At 32.0% G+C, this 18,455-nt stretch overlaps 4 protein-coding genes across 8 annotated transcripts; 3 read left to right on the top strand and 1 right to left on the bottom strand.

The window, feature by feature from the left end:
* Positions 1–681: 681 nt before the first annotated feature.
* On the top strand, positions 682–2,665 carry Wdr82 (WD repeat domain 82). The gene has a single exon (XM_073080393.1). The coding sequence runs from the start codon at positions 868–870 to the stop codon at positions 1,813–1,815; it is 948 nt and encodes a 315-aa protein (XP_072936494.1). The 5' UTR covers positions 682–867; the 3' UTR covers positions 1,816–2,665.
* Positions 2,666–4,953: 2,288 nt separating this feature from the next.
* On the top strand, positions 4,954–5,973 carry ND-13A (NADH dehydrogenase (ubiquinone) 13 kDa A subunit). The gene is made up of 3 exons (XM_073081026.1): positions 4,954–5,167; positions 5,494–5,670; positions 5,804–5,973. Exons 1-3 carry the CDS (start codon positions 5,048–5,050, stop codon positions 5,867–5,869), a joined length of 363 nt encoding a protein of 120 aa, XP_072937127.1. The 5' UTR covers positions 4,954–5,047; the 3' UTR covers positions 5,870–5,973.
* A 3,687-nt stretch (positions 5,974–9,660) lies between these two features.
* LOC140748188 (uncharacterized) lies at positions 9,661–11,085 on the bottom strand. Of its 3 annotated transcripts, XM_073080937.1 has the most exons (4): positions 11,020–11,078; positions 10,958–10,985; positions 10,341–10,459; positions 9,661–9,966 (listed from the first exon to the last, which is right to left on the bottom strand). In XM_073080937.1, the coding sequence occupies exons 3-4, from the start codon at positions 10,432–10,434 to the stop codon at positions 9,800–9,802; spliced, it is 261 nt and encodes an 86-aa protein (XP_072937038.1). In that variant the 5' UTR covers positions 10,435–10,459; positions 10,958–10,985; positions 11,020–11,078; the 3' UTR covers positions 9,661–9,799. The 3 variants fall into 3 exon arrangements, with proteins under 3 accessions (XP_072937038.1, XP_072937037.1, XP_072937039.1); XM_073080936.1 differs by lacking the exon at positions 10,958–10,985 and having other exon boundaries at positions 11,024–11,085; XM_073080938.1 differs by lacking the exons at positions 10,958–10,985; positions 11,020–11,078 and adding an exon at positions 10,795–10,913.
* A 259-nt stretch (positions 11,086–11,344) lies between these two features.
* On the top strand, positions 11,345–17,803 carry Rab14 (RAS oncogene family member Rab14). Of its 3 annotated transcripts, none has more exons than XM_073080390.1 (5): positions 11,345–11,503; positions 11,939–12,048; positions 13,359–13,539; positions 14,082–14,264; positions 14,561–17,803. In XM_073080390.1, exons 2-5 carry the CDS (start codon positions 11,943–11,945, stop codon positions 14,730–14,732), a joined length of 642 nt encoding a protein of 213 aa, XP_072936491.1. In that variant the 5' UTR covers positions 11,345–11,503; positions 11,939–11,942; the 3' UTR covers positions 14,733–17,803. The 3 variants fall into 3 exon arrangements, with proteins under 3 accessions (XP_072936491.1, XP_072936492.1, XP_072936493.1); XM_073080391.1 differs by having other exon boundaries at positions 11,347–11,498; XM_073080392.1 differs by lacking the exon at positions 11,345–11,503 and adding an exon at positions 11,510–11,708.
* Positions 17,804–18,455: the final 652 nt, after the last annotated feature.

Raw genomic sequence — 18,455 nt, 5'->3', positions numbered from 1 at the left:
ACGGGAGAGCTATAATTTACAAAACTTGTTAAATGTTAAAATAGTTTACTACAATATTTATTATTTGAAGCTCTCGGCTACCATAAGCCGTTGTAGAAAATCATTTTTAATTTATTTATATAAATACTGAGGCGACTGAGGGACTAGACCAAAGAGTATAATAATATATCAAAGAGTATAGTATAGTATAGTATAGTAACCTGTATGTATATATATAAATAGTAACTTATACAGAAACAAGAGTTTGCGACCGCACAAACTTCGATTTAATTTTTAACCACCCATTGATGTTCAAAAAGTAAAATTTCTGACCTTTGCTTGCTAAGAACCGTCTTTATTAGTAGTATATCTATGCTAAGAACGGGAAAATGTGTCATTTTAATGGACGCGATATCGTTGGATTTATCTCAGTATATACTTCCATTTTTAATGTTTTTTGAAATAGGAAAAGCAAACATACCTAAATTAATTTCAAAAAATTATATAATACTTATATAGTAAAATATAAAAAATATAGGATTTTTATTACGAATATTAAATAACATTTATTTTTGTTCTCGTATAAAATGGAAATGATTTTTTTATGAGACATGATTTGTCTATATACATATATATTGCTTTTTGGATATGCTGTATGTATGCATTATATATTTTGATTACTGGTAACCCTCAACATAGCCTTGCCTATCTATGGCAGTATAACAACCTATGTTAGTATTGACTGCTAGAACAGCATATAAAAAAGTAAATTTTCTAGCAAATAATCGTATGAAAATTGCATATTTATCAATATTTTTTCATTTGTATTTGAACTAATTACCGTTTTATCTGGATATCAACCATTTGTTAACTATAAATCGGTTATAAATGATGAAATTAGTGGACCAAGTTGTTAGAAGTTTTAAGGTCGCTAAAGTGTTTCGAGAAAATACAGACAAGATAAATAGTATAGACTTTTCTCCTAGCGGCGAAACACTAATATCTTGCAGTGAAGATGACCAAATTGTTATATATGATTGTGAGAAAGGTACCCAGATAATAACAGTCAACAGTAAAAAATATGGAGTCGATCTAATACACTTCACACATGCTAAAAATACTGCAATTCATAGTTCCACCAAAGTCGATGACACTATAAGATATTTGTCGCTCCATGACAATAAATACATCAGATACTTTCCTGGACACACAAAGAAAGTAGTAACATTATGTCTGTCACCAGTTGAAGATACTTTTTTGTCTGGGTCTCTGGATAAAACATTGCGACTTTGGGACTTACGTTCACCAAATTGTCAAGGCCTAATGCACTTATCTGGGAGGCCAGTAGCTGCATATGATCCTGAAGGCCTCATTTTTGCAGCTGGAGTTAACTCTGAAAGTATCAAATTATATGATCTAAGATCTTTTGATAAAGGACCATTTGTAACATTCAAATTAAACCAAGAGAAGGAATGTGATTGGACAGGTCTTAAATTTTCCCGCGATGGCAAAACAATGTTAATAAGCACCAATGGATCAATAATACGATTAGTGGATGCATACCATGGAACCCCACTTCAGACGTTCACTGGTCACTTAAATAACAAAGGTATACCAATTGAAGCTTCATTCAGCCCGGATTCCCAATACATATTCAGTGGATCCACTGATGGAAGGGTTCATGTTTGGAATGCTGATACTGGTTATAAGGTTTGTGTCTTAAATGGAGATCATCCGGCACCAATCCAGTGTGTACAGTTCAATCCCAAATTCATGTTATTAGCTTCTGCATGTACTAATATGGCATTTTGGCTACCGACAATAGATAATGTTTGAACAAAAAAACAAACATTTTTTTAAGGATTTGTAATGTTCAAAGAAACATTTTTACATCTCTTAGTACACAGAAAAACCAGTGCCCTCTACTTTAGAATAACCACTCCTTGGAATATATTAAAAACTTCAAATCTTCAAAAGAAATTATTAACAACTTTTAAAAGTAATTGAAATTGTAGACTTCTTTTTCATATTTTTTATTGATGATTTGCAGTGAGAATTAAGTAATTAGTGTATTGTCAGACATCTATAAGTAGATGTATATATTTTTACCTGACTGTAGAAGGAGGGTAATATTTTTCCAGATTATGTATGTATGTAGATTTTGTGTAACCGCCTGTAGCCTATGTGGCTTTACCAATTTTAAAGTATGTGTCATTAAATTTTTTCCCATCTCATGGTTATCATAGGTTATATATCTCTATATCTATAGGTTATATATCTAGGTCAGGAGCACATTACAACAAGTTTGACTGCATATTACTAAGCTTCCCAAACTGTAAATGAGATGATTGTTTCCATCTTTCAGTGGTTTTTTTATGCAGTCAGATTTTTGTTTTTAAATTATTATATTCTAAGGATTTACCTTAACTATCATAACATTTCCATAGCTGGCTAATTTAAATATATATTTATTAGAAATATCTTTAAACTAGTATCAATATATTAACAAGTAGACTTTTAATCTTGGATAAATATAAACATTGAAATCTCTGATTTTATAGAGACTTTAAAATCTTGATATCAATCTAGTTAAGTAGTAATGAATAGTCCAAAGATATTATAAATGTCTAGATATGTCATGCAACAAATGTGTTATGAAAAATATATTGATTTTAAAATTAATGGTTGAGAATGTTGAGATAAAGTGGTATACCATATTCTTGTGTCTGTGTGTGTGAGTTAGTTGATAAAGACATGAATGGTGGTAAAAGGGATACTAGTACCCCTTTTTTGCCACTTCCAAGCAAAACTGTCAATCTATACATGTATAATATCTATGTTTATAGACATAGTAATAATTGAGAATACATTCTGGATTGAAGTAAATGTAGACGAACAATAATGGTGTTCACATATATTGGAAAATACATTAGAAACTTTGATTTCTATAATGTAATGACATATGATGTACTATCTACTATTATAATTGTATTATTATTACTAAGATATAAAATTTATATTTTGTAACTTTCTTTGATGTTTAAAACAACGTATGTAAGTAACATATGTGAATTGTAACAAGATTGTATGCTTTTCACATAGTTCTTACTAGGTGGATAATGTAAGGTACTTTACCTACAGTAATGTTTAAATAAGGAATAAAAGTCAATTTTACACCTACCTACTCTGTATAAAAATTGCTTTATAGTACCTACAATTTAAAAAATAGAGACAAAAATAATTTGTTAATAATACTTTGGAATTGATGAAGGTCTTTGTTTAGTTTCAACTGTATTGTACTTTACTTAATACTTTTGTAATTGATACTTAGTATTTTACATTCAATTTTGCAATCTTAAAACAGCCCTTGTATCATTCCAAATTCCAATATATTTACGCCAAAAGTAATTGGTTGTTAGTGAAGAAACATTATAAATATTATAATGTTAGAATTTATTTGTAAAGAAATAAAACTTGTGATTTCTAAAAAATCTTTTATTTATACATTTTTATTCAGAAAAAAGCAACACTGATGTATCTTGTCCTAAATTTCACACACCTACATTTGCAGCATTTCGCGTATTATTTTTATTTTTATTAGGACAAGCTTGTAGTCCACCAGCAAGTGGTAAGGGAGATATACTTTTCCAAAGCATTCCAACTTAGTTCTCAGAGATAGCGGCGCATTTGTGGCCGGCCTCAGGTAGGATCTATCCTATCGGGGGTTGATTACAGATGTCCATGAGCTGCAGTAGTCCTGCTACTCATATATTATTAAAAAGTTGCTACTGCCGCCCATGGACATTTGTAATCAACCTCAGATAATATATTCCTACATGATGTTTACCACAGTCGCGCTGGATGCGTCGCTGAGGACAAGTTGTAATGCCTCAGAACAGTATGTCCACCATACCACACAAACATCTTATGTAAATCAGATAAATTCAGATATGATTTACATTTTTTTATTACCACAAACTGTGTGGCAGGGGCGCTAGTGACGTACATGATGTTGCTACCCGTTAGGTTATCAAAACTATATAAGGCGAAATATTGATATTAATAAATACTACTCGACCAAGCCAACTTGGCTTGGTCGAGTTGGCTTAGCCAAGTAGACGAATGTCAAACGTGACGTCACTCGTAAGCTATGTACGTACCGCTGGCAAAAATATAATGACATGTGAGATGTTGATTTCTACCAATCAAATGTAAATTAAAATAAATTTCTGTCTAATAATTTATACTTTAACGACTGTTACGAAAACGAATGAGTACAAAAAAATAATGTAAAACGTAAAACTCGCAATATCATTGTTCGCTCTCTGCTATGAATAGTCTTATTTTTCCGTTTTGATGCTGTCTTAACACACGGCACAGTCAAAACTTAATAAATAACGTAATAAATAACAAAGAAACAATAACTATGTACCCTGTAACAATAACAAATAATAAACGACGTTAATCGACTTGTCGACTAAGGGGGGAGGGCAGCGGTCCGCCCCGTGTCCCGTTGCTAAAAAGTAGTCTGAACCAAGGAGTAGTAACCTATATAGGAAGTCTGAACCTGAGTGAAATGGGTATAAATCAGCGAAAATAAGGTCACCACAATCAACGACACATTTGTAATTTTGTAAAATCAAATCTACTTTTTACACCCGACCCCCCGATTACTAATTACTATAAGCTTTGACCAAATTCAAATATTCTGTGCTTTAACCCACACTACACTACGACGTGAAGTTAGTAGAGTCTACGTTATTTAGGTACAATCGCATGACTTATAATAATTAAACAATTCATCTACATTAAAAGTAACGCATATTCTTTCATTCTGGTTACAAATAATATGCTGCGTTAAGCTCACTGGCATCTCTGTTTTCCAATATTGCCTCTGGAGCAAAATACATGATGCCACGACAATTTAATATCTGTAAGTCCATCAACAAAATGTCAATATGAAGTATGAACATATGTTCTGAAGTGTTATTACTGTCATTTCAACTTATCGCAGACGTCGCAAATAATTCATTTCGTTTAATAAGATATAAATTCACACATAAATAAAATGAATTTTGCAGTGACTCGTTCATCACCCTTCTTAAAACAGGTTTCACCCAGGCTGACAACATTTGGAATCCGTTGTATGACCAACAAAATTAACGATACTGTTATACACACAGGCCAAGTAATTTTCTTTTTAATAAATTCCATGATAAAAAAATATGTTCCCAAACGTTTTATCTTACGCTACACTAAATGTAAATTGCAATTATTATTTTTTATCTACCAAGTATCATTAAATAAGCTCTATTGATAATTATTACATAATTGTCATATTTAGCTTCAACAACATTTCGGGATATTATTAGAAAACGGTGTTGTTAGTGAAAATATTTAAGTGGTAATAAATATAAAGCGGTATCAATCTGCTTTAACTGAATGAATTCTGTTATACAGAGAATTGTCTTAAAATTGTAACCTGTTTTTTCATAGCTTTATATTATATTTTAGCAATGGGACTCCGACGATTATAGACTTGTACGATTTACAAATGCACCTAAGCAAGTGAATCAGAATTGGGCTGTAAATCTCATAGCTGCAGTTCCACCAAAGGAAGTGACTCAAAGAGTTGTATGGTGTGATGGCGGAAGTGGCCCTGAGGGTCACCCAAGAGTTTATATCAATTTGGTAAATATTAATTAGAAGCTTATTTTTATGTGTCAATAAAAAAATATCAATTGTATTAATTAAATCAAGTCAAATTATGTGTCAATTAAATTGTGTTATAATTTGTGATATAAATTATAAATTCAATTTTTAGGATAAACCTGGTGACCATTCTTGCGGCTACTGTGGACTTCGCTTCATTAAAAAAGATTGTCATTGAAATGTAAAATTTATTCAGCTGTGTCATATCAATCTTAAAATGTTAGATGATGTTATTCATTAGATTGTTGTTTTAATTATTTATTTAATAAATAATAAGCAATATTCTTTTAATTTTTCTGACCTTTATTCATAAATAGTATTGAAGGAAGTTGCTAGAGATATTGATATAAGTTGATAGAGAAAAATATTTATATTCATTCGTAAATTTGTACCTTTACCAATTTTAACGATAAAGTAGCATTAATATTTAATTAATAAAAGCTTTTTTTTTCGTCACTGTGTACCTAAATTGGTCAAGCTTTCTTCAGAAACATACACTAAAACTCTAATTAGTGGACTGTAATGAAACTTTCTTTAAAATATAAGTTTCATGTAGGATAAAATAATTATTATTTACACTATTCTATAGGAACCGTTTCTTATCAGGGTCTCTGGCTGGGTGCTTAGAGCTCCCATTCTTGCCGCAACTCCGCAACTCCAGAAGTCCCCCTTTAGTCTCGTACGACAGGCAGGGGATACTGTAGCCCTGTTCTAGCCCAAAATTTTAATCCAAGGTCTATGTGTCTACCATATCACCATCACTAATCCACGCATAACCACAACCATACCCCACGGCAGGACAAAATGTTGGCACGCAGGATGTCCAAAGTAGTTGCGATGTACCTAATCAGTATACCAAATACGCGCGTTACTTATAATTTTTTACGGTTCCAGTGATAGAGCCCTGTGACACACGGACAGACAGCGAAGTCTTAGTAATAGGGTTCCGTTTTTATCCTTTAGGTACGGAACCCTAAAAAACTGCTGTTCTGCACTTCAGCACGCGCAATACATTCCCATGTTAAAAATATATGTTACGACGGCCCGTGGAATTTCGCCCTACACTAAACTTCTCTGCACTCCTTCTGTTCTTTTCCCAGACACGCCAAAGGAAGTAACTTCAATAACAGTTTTTAAAAAACCTTTCTTTACTTATACCTATAGTACCCTAATGTACTTATAGTACCCTAATGATGTTGATTGCTGAGTTGCTAAAAATGCTGAAACAGATGTGTGTGTGTGTGTGTGTAGAAAGGCATAATGCATACACCCTTTTATAGCCGTCTTAAGGGTTGATCTAAAAAAAACAGTGACTAAGAAGACTAAGTAATTAATCATTAATTATATTAAGTCCAATGATATTTTTTCATAGTGGTTGCTTCCAAATTAACGGATTATAAAATAAAGTTTCAACCCCTATTTAACGACCTTAAGGGTTGATTTTCCAAAAATGAAAAAAATAGTGACATATTATTTACAACCAGAAAGCAAAATACCAATTTTCATAGACTGCTTCAAAATCTGCGGACTTCAAAACGAAGTTTCTACCCCTATTATACCCTCTTAAGGGTAGATTTTCCATAAATGGTGTTAAAAAAGTTCTATCATTCCGAACCAGAAAGTCAATTACATTTTTTACAGTCCTTGCTTCCAAATTAACGATTTTTAAAATAAAATTCGCATATTAAACAACCTTGAGGGTTTGTTTTACAAAAACTGTGAAATAGATGTCCTATTATTTTCAATCAGAAAGCCAATTAACAATTTTCATAGATATTGCTTGAAAAGCTGCGGAGTTCTAAACGAAGTTTCCACCCCTATTTTACCTTCTTAAGGGTAGATTTTCCATAAACGGTGTTAAAGAAGCTCTATTATTTAGAACCAGAAAGCTAAATGCTATTTTTACAATCCTTGTTTCCAAATTAACGGATTTTAAAATAAAGTTCTATTCCCTATTAATCAAACTTAAGGGTTGATTTTCCAAAAACGGTAAAATAGGTGTTCTATTATTTTCAATCAGAAAGCTGAATACCAATTTTCATAGACTTTCTTTCAAAATCTGCGGACCTCCCAACAAACTTTCAACCCCTATTTTACCCTCTTAAGAGTAGATTTTCCATAAATGGTGTTAAAAAAGTTCTATTATTTCCAACAGGAAAGCCAAATGCAATTTTTTATAGTCCTTGCTTCCGAATTAACGGAGTTTGAAATAAAACTCCAACCCCCATTTAACGACCTTAAGGGATGATTTACCAAAAACAATGAAATAGGTGATTAATTATTTTCTATCGATCACCCAAATACCGATTGTCGTATAGTTTACATTAAAACTGGGGGACTTTCATACAAACTTACAACCCTTATTTAACCCAAATAAGGGTTGATTTACAAAACGGTAGAATTAAAGTTCTACTATATCTAACCAGTAAGGAAATGACTAACTTTCGTAGTGCTGGCTTTCAAATTGGCAAATTTTAAAATAAGCCGTCAACCCCTATTTTAGCCACTTAAGGGTTGATTTTCTAAAAATGGTGAAATAGGTGTTTAATTATTTTCTATCGAAAACTCAAATACCGGTTTTTAATACAGTTTACATCAAAACTGGGGGAATTTCATAAACTTACAACCCTTATTTAACCCATATAAGGATTGATTTTCCAAAAACGGTAGAATTAAAGTTCCACTATATCTAATCAGTAAGGCAATGACTAACTTTCGCAGTGCTGGCTTTCAAATTAGCAAATTTTATAATAAGCTGTCAACCCTTATTTTACCAACATAAGGGTTGATTTTCCAAAAATGGTGAAATAGGTATTTAATTATTTTTAATCGAAAACCCAAATACCGATTTTTATACAGTTTACATCAAAACTGGGGGAATTTCATACAAATTTACAACCTTATTTAACCCACATAGGGGTTGATTTTCCAAAAACGGTAGAACTAAAGTTCTATTATATCTAACCAGTAAAGCAATGGCTAACTTTCATAGTGCTGGCTTTCAAAATGGCAAAATTTAAAATAAGCTGTCAACCCCTATTTAACCACCTTTAGGGTTGATTTTGGAAAAACCCTTAGATTAGATTTTTATTACTTTAAATCAGATAGCTAAATACCAATTTTCATCCAGTTTGCTTTAAAACTGACGGATTTTCATACTAACTTTCAACCCCTATTTAACCCCCTTAACGGTGGAATATCAAAAAATCCGTTCTTAGTGCGCATCTACATTATAAAATAAAGCTATATTTCAAATTTCATGATTGCAGCTTTAGTAGTTTAGTCAAAACCTTGATTAATACGTTTTGAACGTGAGTATCTTTTCGCTTTTATATATATAGATTTCTGCTTTATCCACAAAAAAGTTGACAAGTCAATGAATAATAAAATGAATGTACACAAATAAATATGTAAATTTTAAGCTGAATGTTATTTTCTTCTATAATACTTTAACACAAATTAGGTTTTTTTGACTGACCGTTTAATAACTAACCAACCATTAAATAAGATAATATAGAAAAATAATATGATTACATACATCATGAAATATTAATATGAATGCACATAAGTTTTAAAGGTGAGGATTGTGAGGAATGATAAACTTCAGTACCTATATAATATATACTTTTTCTTAATATTACTCATTTAATACAATGTTAATAAAAGTGCAGGCTAATAAGATGAATAATCATTTAAAAAATAGGTGTTTATACAAAACGAAATATTTTTTTGTTACTAATATTATTTTATGTAAATTCTTGATTAAAATCGATAAGAATCTATCTTGCTAACATTTCAGATTTTTTAATAAACTTGAAACAAAAAAATCTTCCATTGAAATGTTCAAATGGGTTATGTAAAATATGGCATGCACTTTAGAAGATTCCTAATACATTAATCATTAATTAAGCATTGTATAAATAACTTATAAATATGAAGGCTTGTAGAATGTGCTGCATAACAACAATATTTAAGTTTCATCTTGTTATATTTTTTTCCCTACATGTAAAGCTTATTGTATACATTTTACACTAGATTTCTATTATTTCGAAACAACTACTACATATATACTTTGATGCTACAATATGTTTAAAAAAAAGAAACAAATTCATTGTCCTTGATTGGCTTGGCAATTTTCATTTCGTAGTTCTTGTCTGATGTCAATATTCGATTGTAACAGTTCCTTTAGTTTTTGGTGTATGTCATCATTTTTCTGTTCTAAGAAATCCAGGGCTAAATTTAATTCATCCAACTTTGAATCCAGTAAATCATATTCTGTAATAGAATTAATATTATTATAATTTATTACTATTTATAAAGCACATGACAACTTCAGGCAAATTAGTAACCACACTTATTTCGGCCATAAAATAGTGTTAAGCATTGTTATTTTGGTTTATATATTCTACATATTCCAATTTATTCACACTTGTAGTTGCTACACCTTATTCCAGACAAAAGCAGATTGAAGATATCCATAGGGGACAGTAAACACTTATCATCAGAAGTGCATACCATGTTTTATAGTTGAATTTTAAAAAATAAATCCCAGTAATGGTACGAACTTTATTTAATATTTGGATTTCAATTACGTTTGAAATTAAAGTTTATTTTAAAGAGAAACAATCAATTGTAACTTTTTAAATTACCTTCTCGTATGTTTTCTTCATTTTCTTCCTCAATGGGATCAGCATTTTCAACATTTTCGTTATCAGTCTGCTTGTTATCCTTATTGCCGGCCATATTTACAATAAAAAATGTTTTAGCCCTATAATAATACCAAATAACCCTTAATATGTATAAAATCAATAGTCAATAAACAGTAAGAATTAATATATCAGCCGTACAAATTCTATATATTATTTTTACAGTACAAGACCTAATAGAGATAGACGGTAGACCTTCACTTTTGACATATGGAGATAGGAGATAAGTTAACATGTCAATAAACAAATAAAAAAATACAAAGCGCGAAAGCGTCAAGTCTTAAGTTTTATCTGAAAAGAATTAAATAAAAAATAAGGTTTAGAAAATTAAGAGTGTCTATAATTAATATTCAATTATGGAATCTCTGCATGGAATAATATAGTAAAAATCTAATACCATTACTATGAACAACTGTAGGTAAAACAAGGTCTAATGATCTTTTCCGCAAGGGTATAATATTGTATAGTTTAGTGTTCGCAATTGTTTAATACTATAAAACTTATATATAGCACTTCTACTTTTTAAAATAATAAGCAAATTGACCGAGTTAATCGCTTACCATAAAATATATATTATAACAATAATAACACAGTATAATATATCCTTATACTGTGATAATAATTACCAATCATTCGAATAAAGGTGATACGGGATACCATAAACAATGTAAAACATTGTCAAGTGATCATGATCTAGTCAGAGAGTAGTAAAAAAGTTTGATTATTAAATTAATTATTTATGAAATATATTGATTCCATTGCTTTTGTATTAATAATTACAATAATTTTATTATAATATTATATATTTTTGATTAGTTTGTAGTGCGTAATATAGTTATAAATGTTTTTATCTATATTCCAGCTATTCATAATCTGTATATGCCTTTTTGACATTTTGATAGAGTAGCACTGACAACATATTATATATTTTATTTTTAGTCTGTGGACTGCTGATTTTTATTTGAAGTATTGACGATCATTGAAATTGTGTAGCAAAGAGAAGAGAAGGCAAAGTTTTTGTATAGATAGAGTACCTGGCAAAAATAAATATAGTTTTATTTTGTCCTATAAAGATTTATATTGCGAAACTATAACAATCAAGTACCGTAAGATGCTCTAATTTGTTATTTTTTTTATATTTAAGTCTGTTTTTCAGCATCGCGATTAGTTTGAAGTGGTAAAAGAAAACCTAGCGAGTTGGCGAGTTTTCCTGACAAAGTGTTTTTCTTAATTAGTGGAAGTCTCCATTGAGTTCCTTGAATACACTACGTATATCAAGACGTCGGAAGCGACATAAGCTAAGACACAAGTGTAATTTTGCATTTCTTTCGTCTGTCTTGTCCATCGTACAACAAAACAGTACACATTATGAGTCATTTCATTGTGTCCACCTCTATCTGCGAATAACTGTATTGATCGTAAAGATTTCATTTTTGTTGCATTTGATTTTGAGTTAACGAAGATAGTTTTGTGTATTTTATAAACATTTTATGAGTTACTGTCGTATGCATACTAATCCAATAAGTACGCACTGATTACAGCACGATGACGTCTGGACCATACAACTACTCCTACATTTTTAAATACATTATTATTGGTGATATGGGAGTTGGAAAATCATGCCTCTTACATCAGTTTACAGAGAAAAAATGTAAGTAGGTATTTTATATAGCTTGTAATATGTTATTATAGAATTGCTTAATGTCTCCTTAAATAAATGAAGAATAGATAACAAATAGTTGCTTTTAGGTGTATGAATTATTTCTAGGATTTGAAATAATTTAGATTATATTGATGCAGATTTTTATTTACTGGTATTTAACCAATTGCCATTAAGTCATTTAGGAAACTTAAAAAGTATGATATGGTATTTGAAAAATAAACCTTATTGCAACTGTTTTCATACAGCTATCTAAAGTTGGTAATGCAGTAAAAGTTTCTTTAAATGGGGCCTAGTTTCCTCTTGTGCTTCTTACACTGCTTAGTATGCTTGGGGGTTTCTCTAATAGAATCCATATCTTTTTACTACCCATGACATCAAACAACTTTTTTTATTATTACATATAGTGTTTTGATAATGTGCCGTATAGGTAATCAACAAGAAAGTTATGGTAAAATTGCTGGCCCTATATAATATAGTATGTTTTTATTATAATATCAGGTCATGTTGAAGTTTATTGGCTGTTTAAAAAAGACTATGACTAGAAGAAATAGGTAATGTTGCTTAGTCAATCTTAGGAATTAGTTTTGTAAAAATGTGGGGTTTGTCTGTGTTTTATGTTCTTAATAAAATGACAAGAGGGTAAATAATCAAAGTTAGGGTACAATAGTTTATGTATAAATGCTGTTTGATTACCTAAAAATGACATTCCTAATTTATATTTGAAGAGTAAATAAACCCTGTTTTTAGAATGCTAGTGGTGATGGAAGTAGAATAAAAGCAAAATATAAATCTAAATTGATGTGATATTTCTTTATCATATCAATTAATAGCACTTGCTTTTCATGGAGGATTGAACAGATTGGGTGATAAAATAAAACACTCACTTCATTCCTCTATAAGCCTACACTCATTACTTCTCTAAAATTGTGCAGTTCTATTTTAAAGTAAAAAAGAAGTAGGTCTGCTGTATGTTTAGAAAGTACAACTATAGTGTGAAGTAAATTGTGAATATTGTGTTAATTATTAACAATTATTTTAACAGGTAAAGTAAGAATTAACATCTTGTGGCCCCCATTTTTTGTTCACCCCTACGTAGACCCCCAGTGAGTCTCCAGTGGACCCCTGGGGGTCCACCTGGACCACGTTGGGAATCAAAATAAATAATTAAAGCTAATAAATATATTGTTTTTATAGTTTTCTGCAAACTTCGGAGATTTCAGAAGTTTGTGTTTATGGAAGAACTGGGTCGACTGCCAGAAATTAATAAATTCATATATACAAATCATGTATTGTTTTAGTTATGGCTGATTGTCCTCATACTATTGGTGTGGAATTTGGTACCCGAATTATTGAAGTTGCTGGCCAAAAAATTAAGTTGCAAATATGGGACACAGCTGGACAAGAGAGGTTTAGAGCAGTTACTCGGTCATACTACAGGGGAGCGGCAGGTGCACTGATGGTGTATGACATAACACGTAGGCAAGTTTACTAGATTATACAATTAATATAATCATAATCCTATTTCTAAGATTTCTCAATTACTACACCAATTATGGTTGTAAAGAATTCCTATGATCAGTTAATGTACATTTTGCTCAGATTTTTTTTTTGCACTGGCACTTCATATAAAGATATATAAGACTTTTTTAGCATTTAAAATTCTTTGTAAAATACAGATATGTTTCAGTGTTCAGGTTATTCGACATATAGATATTTATCTATATCTCGAATTTCCGAATTCTTCGAATAGAAATAAAAAAAATCAAACAATCTCAGAAATAATCCAGTTTGACTTTGTATTTGTATTATATACTGCATTTGGCATTATTTCTATTTAAAAAAAAAATCTCAATTTAATTTCTAAATTGATAAAAAATATATTACATGTTTGAAACATTTTTGCAATATATTCTGGTAGGAATAATCACCATTTTTCATTATCATTTCATTTTTCATTAAACATTTTTCCTGTATGAAGGGTATTGTTACAAATATTAATTATGTTTCTTACCTAATTTCAGATCTACTTACAACCACTTAAGCAGTTGGCTCACGGATACTCGCAATTTAACAAACCCTAGCACTGTGATATTCCTGATCGGCAATAAGTCTGACCTGGACGGACAAAGAGATGTAACATATGAAGAAGCTAAGCAGTTTGCTGATGAAAATGGACTTATGTTTGTAGAAGCTAGTGCGAAAACGTGAGTTATTAGCCATGTTTTATCATTCCTAGTGATTTGATGTAACATTTTTAATTATTAAAGTATACATATAATTTATGCTTTTGTAAAACACAATATTGTATTAAATTGTATTTCTGGTGTTCTTGCCCAGTTTAGACAACCAATAGTATATTTCTCCTATCAGCACAAGAATATGACTGTCATGTTTTAATTGAGAGAATATTCAGTTGTATCAGCATACTAGATAAATAGAGCAAAAAAGAAGGTAAAAAAAAAACAAAGATAGATAAGAATGGTATAAAAATCAATTCCAGAGGTCAGAACGTAGAGGAGGCATTCCTGGAAACGGCAAAGAAGATATATCAAAGCATCCAGGACGGGCGGCTGGACCTGAACGCGGCGGAGTCGGGCGTGCAGCACAAGCCCGCGTCGCCGGGCCGCCCGCTGGCCGCGCCGCCCGCCGCGCGCGACCCCTGCGCCTGCTAGCGCCCGCCCCCCCCGCGCGCCCCCGCGCACCCCCGCGCCCGCCCGGTTCGCACGCACCTTTTTTATCAACAGACTTCCTCTACTTACTCGACGATTGTGTCGTGCCGTGTGACGCTGTTTGACCACCGCCACCTTCACCGAGCCGGTACCGATAATAAATGACGGCACCGAAGTAGCGTACATACATTTACTATAGCCGCTTGTCCACCGCACGTCCGTCGCCCGAGCACCGTCAACCCGGCCGCCGATATTTCGAGTAGATCGGCAGCGAGATTTTGACGGGCCGATGTGCCGGCAATATAAAACACATTGAAACTTGTCCATACACTGCGGTCACACGAGTGACAGCTGGAACAAAATAACCGCCGATATCGGTCGCGGTGTACAAACTATCGCCGTCACGTTCTCGGTATCTCGTTCTAGGCTCTATCGGCCCGGTGACGGTACGGTGGACAAACGACCTTAGGCGGATCTGTGGGGTCGGATTCACATGCACTATCCCGGGACCGGTCTCGTCTACGGCGATCGCTTAAATTCCTCGACGACGCAAAAGTACGTTATTCAAAATATCGACTGTATGTTGATTATATTTTATCGCGATAGTATTGTTAACATCTGTCTCCATGGTTATAATAATATTCTGCACTATTGATACTCTATGTAAGGACGCCGATGAAGTATTTCACTATGTCAGCGTTATGTCGCCGTATTCTTACACGCTAATGTTAAACGGGCACAAAGGTAAAAGTAAACCGAACTGTTACTATAGTTATCGGTAAAAAGGGATGCGACTATTACACGAAATAAAGTATAGGCAGTATTAACTAATAGTAGACGGTCTATGCCGGCGTTTTCCGATCTATAACAGCGTTGATGAACACACGACGTTAATATTCATCATAACAAAAAGGCGTTGCTTGCACTAGACCTGCATCATTCGAAATTTCCTTTCTTTTTCATTTTTTTCTTAGGGACCGTAAATGTTATGTGCGAGGTTCATATATTAACAAAGTGTGGCTTGCATATGAGAATGAAGATAGTTATAATAGTAATAATTTAGTGTAATTACTGTAAAATCACATAATGTTGACACATCTGGACAAAGCAGGTGCGATTCCCAGCATGCTGACGTATCAAGACGGAAGCATTAATTTTTTATTTAAAATCACTAAACAAGTAAACCTCATGTTAAAAGTAAACAGACGATTTCTTACACTACTGTTATGTATATAATTCTTGCATAACATTATATATAATTGAGAATACCGGATGTCCCAAGATTTTATTTTATTTTCCAATACTAGATGTAATCAATTGACAAATAAAGTTATAAATTTATTAAAAAAAACTAAATTTTTACTGCATTACTTTTGTGACTTATTAGATAAAAAATCATACAAACAACGACATCAGATTTTAAGTCCTTTCTGCCACATTCCAAGGTTCACCATAATAAGAAAAAAATAGTGCTTGTATTTAAACTAATATTAATATTAAAACTCATTTATCATTAATAGAAGATTAAATTAAAAATGCAATTTAAGATATTCTATATCGAAAAATGAATCAGAATTATTTAAAAAATGAATACATTCACTTGAAACAGCGATACAAGTAGGTTACGCATCTAAATTATCTATACGTGATTGAATAAAAAAAAGCCCAGTTGAACTTTAATTAAAAGTATTTCATACATTTTTTAAAATACGTTAGAAAAAAGGCATATATAGCACCATCTGTTAAGATCATAATCACAATTTAGGATTACACTAGGATTTCCCGAGTCGTGCGTGCGATGGACACAGGTACATACATATATGGGCATATTCCTTAATCTAGAACACCCCCTCCCCGCTCTTAACAGCTACAGCTATCCTTGTGGCTACCAACACTCATTAGACACCCAGATTGAGACAGAAAATCAAATTTCACCAATCAGATCTCGCCTGACTGAGGATCGAATACAGAACCCTTTGAAAGTCATATCCTTCGACAATTTAGGGTTTTTTTTTCACATAATATGCTCGTATTTCTTTTAAGCATGTATATTGTTTAGTTGAATGGATATTGTTGGAAGTAGTTTATGGCTGGTATTTATTATTATTATTAATCATTAAATATTGTATGACAACAATTTGTGAAAGCCATTTATGTATAAAACACCTGTAAAGTTATACGATTATCGAATAAATCGCAATATAATTCTCTCATATGAATGTCGCTTCGTATTTTATGTATGTCAAAATTATATAAAAATACGAAGTAGTCATAGGTTAACATGATGCTATTTTTGTAACTTCGATTCAACGCCTGATATAGTTTATCAATGTTGTAGATTATATGGATAAGTAATTATAAGATCCGTTCATTTTGAATCCTAGGATACATTTTCTAATAAAGAAATGAAATATCGACTTCAGTGAATTTCAAATTTGAATCCTCAAAAGGGATGAAATGCGTCCTGGGTCCAATGTGAAGTTCTGATGTAATCGTTATTATTTTGAGGATATTTATTTCATTTGACAATATGGTGATATTTGTTCGCATCTTGGGTAAAGTTTGTTAATTGCATTTTAAGTTGGAATCTTTAAATGTTTATTGTGTTTATTGGGACAATTGGGACAGCAGGAGACAAATTCAAAATCACTGTAGAAGTAGATACAGGGAGTTGTCTTAAGATAACGGTTTTGACATAATCAACATTTTTGTGAAATGCAACCTGGTCATAAATAATATTGAAACTAACAAAGAAGTTTTCTGAATCAATTTAGGTTAGTGTATGTCAATTTATCGCAGTAAAGTATTTTGTATAATGACCTTCAGTCTGTGACAGTGACACGGGATCGAAAGTTCCCCATAGTGTTCTTATTGATATGTAAAGTCTATTATTTCAAGCCCAACCAACGTCTCTTCATTATAATTATTGACACATACTCTTTGGCTTCCTAACTAATGGAGTATGGGTTATCACCAATGACATCCTGATGTGGTCACAGTACTACAAAACCACCCATATTTTACTATTTAGGAAAATATACACTAACCTGAAACTGATTCACATACTAAAAATATATGGAAGATTCATACTTCTCCAAGAATTTAATAATGTGAAAGTTGTTAGCGAAAAATAAGTATAAATCATCTTATACAATTTCCTTGTATTTGTTATGGGTTTGGAATTGCCCACACTGTCACAGTCAAATTTGTTATATTTATAAACAAGGTGGGGAAGACGGAACGAAAGTAAATCAAATGAACTGAATTGTTATTTGTAAACATTTAAATGAACTTATTTACAGGTTACCTGTGAACTATACCCAATATAGACGTAGGTATTCGATATATCTATATATTTGTGTATTTCAAATGTGGATGCGACTTCCTGGGTGAAGACATTAATCAGTGGAACACAAAGGGTCGCATATCCTTACAAAAAGGGGCAATTTAAAGATTGTACAACAATATCATTCTACTTAGAAAATGTTAATTAAAGGACACTTGCAAGTACTTAATTATGTAGTTAGCCGATACCTAAGTATTAAATGAATAAAATATTAATTAAAGAAAATGGAGGGTACATAGAGGATCGCCAAATATTTTCGCATACCTTAGGGCTCGAACACAAAACTGCGATGCGACGCGATGCGAATTCGCAACGCAGAAAAATGCGATGCGAATTGCTGCGATGCGATATCGTGCGGCGTAGCGTCTCTCAGGGTGACC

Source organism: Epargyreus clarus, unplaced genomic scaffold (genome assembly GCF_041222505.1).
Source record: "Epargyreus clarus isolate Ecla_fem2 unplaced genomic scaffold, WU_Ecla_fem_2.2 ptg000015l, whole genome shotgun sequence".
NCBI classification, from domain to species: Eukaryota; Metazoa; Arthropoda; class Insecta; order Lepidoptera; family Hesperiidae; genus Epargyreus; species Epargyreus clarus.
Note: the sequence above shows the minus strand (reverse complement) of the source record. Positions and strands in the feature narration are given on the sequence as shown.